This window comes from Asparagus officinalis, chromosome 5 (genome assembly GCF_001876935.1).
Source record: "Asparagus officinalis chromosome 5, Aspof.V1, whole genome shotgun sequence".
NCBI classification, from domain to species: domain Eukaryota; kingdom Viridiplantae; phylum Streptophyta; class Magnoliopsida; order Asparagales; family Asparagaceae; genus Asparagus; species Asparagus officinalis.
In genome coordinates this window covers 76,746,442-76,751,124 of record NC_033798.1, presented here as the reverse complement: position 1 = coordinate 76,751,124, position 4,683 = coordinate 76,746,442, and the positions used below count along the sequence as shown (strand labels likewise).

Genomic DNA, 4,683 nt, shown 5'->3' with positions numbered 1-4,683 from the left:
GAACTTTTGACCTCAGGTTCGGTCGACCGGTGCGGTCGACCGAAAACAGATATGACAGGTCTGCTAAATTGTTTATCTGATTTTAAAACACTGTTTAAAAATATCAAATAAATTCCAAAAAATGTAAAACTTTGGGGAATGATTGTAGACATGATAATAAACATGCTACAATGACTGGTTATCAAAAAGGTCTTCCCAAATGAAAAATATCATCATTTTACAAACTAGTCCAAAACATGAAAATATGAGATACTTGAATTTTGATGTTTTGACATAAACCAACTTTTGAAACTTTGTGAAATGTTTTTATAGACTTAGTAAAACATGTATAAACTGATATTGAAGTCTATAAACTAAGAATACAATATTTTCACAAAATTGCATATTCTATGCAATGTTTTCAAAAACACAATAGAGAATATGAACTATATAATTTCATATATATAACCATAAAAACTCAAAACATATGTATGTATATATATAACTATATATATGCATAGAAACCAAAACTTATGTATATATATATAACTATATATATATACAAGGAAACATCATAAAATGTGTGTGTATATGATATTGAGCTTAACGTACTTAACACACATAATATAAATCCTAAACTAAGTTACCCAAGCTTGATCTTGATCTTCATTGTAGCTCAACTTGGTACACGTTGCGGATGAAACTTGAACTTGATCTTTAACTTTGAATTGTACGTTGCTTCACTCCACAATTCCGCCAACCTCCATTAGATATCATCGTGTAGGCGCAATCCATCCAACCTCCAACTACGTTGTTTGTCTATAATAAATACAAAAACATAAACACTAGACAAACAACATTAGTAGTAAATTATTTGTAAATCATCATCAAAACAAGAAGGCCAACATAAACGTTATTCGGGTGAGTGTAGAAAACCCGATTGTGATAGTGGATTTCTCCCCGGGAATGGGGAGTGGAGATGTAGGACGGAAGGTCCGAACTCCGTGATCATATCATTTATTTGTGATTGTATTGACGCACCTTTCTTATGCTCATATCTTATATCGCCTTTGTATATTGCTTGTTGTTTATATTGCCCACCATCTAGTTTAGATTGTTTACCTTTGTGTTCATTGTATATCCTCGCATATATCTCATAGTATATATCATTGCTAGGATATTGTTCTTTGTTCATATTGATTATTCTTGCTTGTAACATTTTGTATATCTCTCTTGCAAGAATAATTTGTTAATTAGTTTTAATTGGTATAAAATCGGATAAGATTAACATAAGACCCTAATCACCCCCCTTCTAGGGTCTAACAGAAGTCATCATCAATATGGCAGATAGAGGAAAACGACATTCGACAAACTCTGACCCCGACTTTTCTCCAAGAGGAAGAGTTGATCAGAGGCTCTCTCAAAGAATGTCACGGCTATAGCTAAGGGCCACTAGATGCAGAGATTATAGAAGAATGCATGAAGGGTTATCTTTAGATGAGGAGCTCTCAGATACTTGTTCCGCAGTCGCCTCCGACGACACAATGTCTAGTGTAGGACAGGTTAGAGAGACATTCACCATCACACCTGACCAATTAGCTCAAATGCTATAAAAAGTTCTGGCTAAGCAGCGAGAAGAAATCAGAGCTGAGATGAGAATGGAGATGGAGTTGACTATGCAACATATGAGAGAACTGTAGACTCAACAACTTCATCAACAACCTGAGCCTAATCAACGGGCTAAGTCTGGTCGGCGCAATACTATGTCGGTTCAAACAAATGTGGTTGATAACGACTCAGAAGTGGATGAGAACACTTTTGTCGACACCCCTCCTAACAATAATAATGCTGGGGGTGGTCCAGTGAACCTTCTCAACATCCCCCAAAGAAAAATACGGGTGAGGATAAGAAAATGAAAGAAATCAAGAACAAAGTCAACGCTTTGATGTTGGCTCAAGAGGTGAAGAAGACGGGGATACCATGCCCATATCGAGGGAGTGGGAGTAGTCAATTCCGTACCCGCCAAAATTCAGTCTAATTAACTTTACTTTATTTGACGAGAAAGGTTCACCCACTCAACACTTGATTTATTTTAAGTCTTATTTGGGTATGATATCTAGAAATAAAGCTTTGATGGTCCGGTCATTCGTTAGCACCCTTCACGGGGCCGTTTTCGATTGGTACCGAGGTCTTAAGCCTGGAAGTATTAACAGTTGGGACGATATGGAAAGCTTATTCCTCACCAATTTCTTCGATGAGGACACCAAAGATCAATTGGCAATTGTGATAAATGTCCAACAAAATTTTTAAAACTGGCGATTCCATCAAATTAATTTAAAATTATTATGACAAATTCTCAGGATAAACTAATATCAATCACACGAAAATACGAAAAATATCGAGAATACAAATAACTATTCCACTTCCATAGGAGTCTTTCGTGACTTAGAGTTAATTGACCTTAAATCGAAGTTAAAAATCAATTTTAACACAATAAATATAGCTATTATGTATTGACCTCAACTCTTATTTTAAATTTATCAGTCTTTTTTATCCTATCCGATGTGGGACTATACCCACATATCAATAACCTCAACAAAATCCTCATTATACCTTTTCATATGTTGGCAATAAATGTAATTTTAAATTCGAAAATTGACAAGGATTGAATCTAAAGCCTCGTAGAATTTGGTTCTGATACGTTGGCCGACAATGTCCAAAGTTTATATTGCTTGATTGAGATAAAGTTTTCAATTCTTTTGGCACATTTTCGTGAAGCCAATCTTCTACTAGAGTTAAAGAGTTTGATGGAATTATGTATGAAACTTTCAAAATATTAATAAGAGGACTAACTTCTTTAATCGGGTGGATTTGTAAAGCAATTTAATATTTCAATTTATCTGTGAAAAGGTTGTACCATAATCTTTTTAGTGAAGTAGGTAACACGCCAAGTTTCTATTAGTTAGTGTGACATCATCACCTAAAACTAGTTAAGTTGGTCAAGTTAAATTTCTAGTTAAAATATTCTTTTCTAACCTGACGTATTTTGACGTACAAATTTTAAAAAAAAAAATCCTTTTAATATCGTGCGACAGTGAATAAAAAATTTCAATCTTCCCGGGCAGACTCATTATCATGTTATTTAGTAGGGTTTTTTCTTTATACACCCAAAATTTTGACATGAATTATTTTTATACCCACCCATAAACCTTAAACCGAAAATACGATACAAAACTATTTTTTAAATCAGTTTATGCACTTTTATCGGTTACTGTTTTGCATTTTTCCCATCTAAGTTGCTATATTTTGGGTTAAGTTGGTAATTGTTTTCAAATGTCTTATACAAAAATGATGAAAATGTAGAAAATGGGTTTAAAAATCAATTCAGTATATATGTGTTTTGTAGGTTTTAAGAATATTATCGAAAGTGATTGGGTTTGAAAAAAATAAATCAAGGAAAGACTTTGATCTTCTAGGTTTATAAGCAAACCAGCCCCGTTTAGTATTCATACATATTTTTTTCACAACAGGTTGTTGGAGAATAAGAGCTACATGAAATCTGAACTTTTCGATCTCTCAAATAAAAATCTTTTGAAATTATTTCATAAAATGACGAGTGATCTAAAGATAATATTATTTAGCCGAATTATACACATCAATCAATTAAATGGTAGAAATTCAGATCAACAATAATCTTCTTGTTGTCTAAATCCAATGAAGATAATCCTAATTCCTCACAATTACAAGAAACCTAATATTGATAGAAACTAATGACGAAAATATGTCCATTACTTCCCCATAACCAAATCATAAAGTTTGACCAAGTAAACTATCCACAAATTAATAGTTATGTTTAAAAAATAATCTCCCAATTATCAAATGAGAAGACAATTAGAACATTCTAAATTCACTCTACCAACAACCAATATTCCGGATGGTGTCCACTTTCACTTGGTAACTAAGCTTGATCTAATGTCTCCAACAACACAAATTTCATCATCAGCCATCAAAAAACATGAGATCCACAATTCCCAAATTGATCTAATTTTCACAACTTTACTCCCAGCTCCCCCAAACTATTATAAATATCTCGTAGTACTTCACTTCATCTCTCACCAACTCCCTCCCACTTTGAACTTTTCCCAACGCTTGTCGCCACTATGACCATGGAATCTCACCTGCCGTCAACAAACGGCACCACCGACGGAAAAACCGTCTGCGTCACCGGCGCCGGAGGCTTCATCGCCTCGTGGCTCGTCAAGCTCCTCCTCGAGAGAGGCTACACCGTCAAAGGAACCGTCAGAAACCCCGGTACATAAATTTATATGTATCCGTTATTTATCACGACATGCTTATTTTGTGAACTATAGCTCTCATTAATGCGTGACATATATATTTTTAATTAGATGACCCGAAGAATAATCATCTAAAAGCGTTGGAGGGAGCCAAAGAGAGGCTCATACTATGTAAAGCTGATCTTCTGGACTTGGACGGGCTGCGGGCCGCCGTTGAGGGATGCGACGGCGTTTTCCACACTGCGTCGCCAGTCACCGATGATCCTGTATGTATGATTCAAATTGAGGCACTTAATTAACGTTCGTGAGTGATGAGTTTATGGCGATTAATTTGACTATGTATGTATTTGAAGGAGTTGATGGTGGAGCCGGCGGTGAGGGGGACGAAATATGTGATAAATGCGGCGGC

The 4,683-nt window shown here is 35.1% G+C and overlaps 1 protein-coding gene across 2 annotated transcripts in view; it reads left to right on the top strand.

Annotated features, from left to right (window-relative positions):
• Positions 3,977–4,683, top strand: part of LOC109843987 (cinnamoyl-CoA reductase 1-like) — a 6,802-nt gene continuing 6,095 nt past the window's right edge. The window contains exons 1-3 of one of the 2 annotated variants that reach the window (XM_020412996.1): positions 3,977–4,290; positions 4,386–4,540; positions 4,628–4,683. In XM_020412996.1, coding sequence (XP_020268585.1) covers positions 4,140–4,290; positions 4,386–4,540; positions 4,628–4,683 — 362 coding nt within the window. In that variant the 5' untranslated portion in view covers positions 3,977–4,139. The remainder of the gene's footprint in view (positions 4,291–4,385; positions 4,541–4,627) is intronic. The other variant, XM_020412995.1, reaches the window with a different exon arrangement.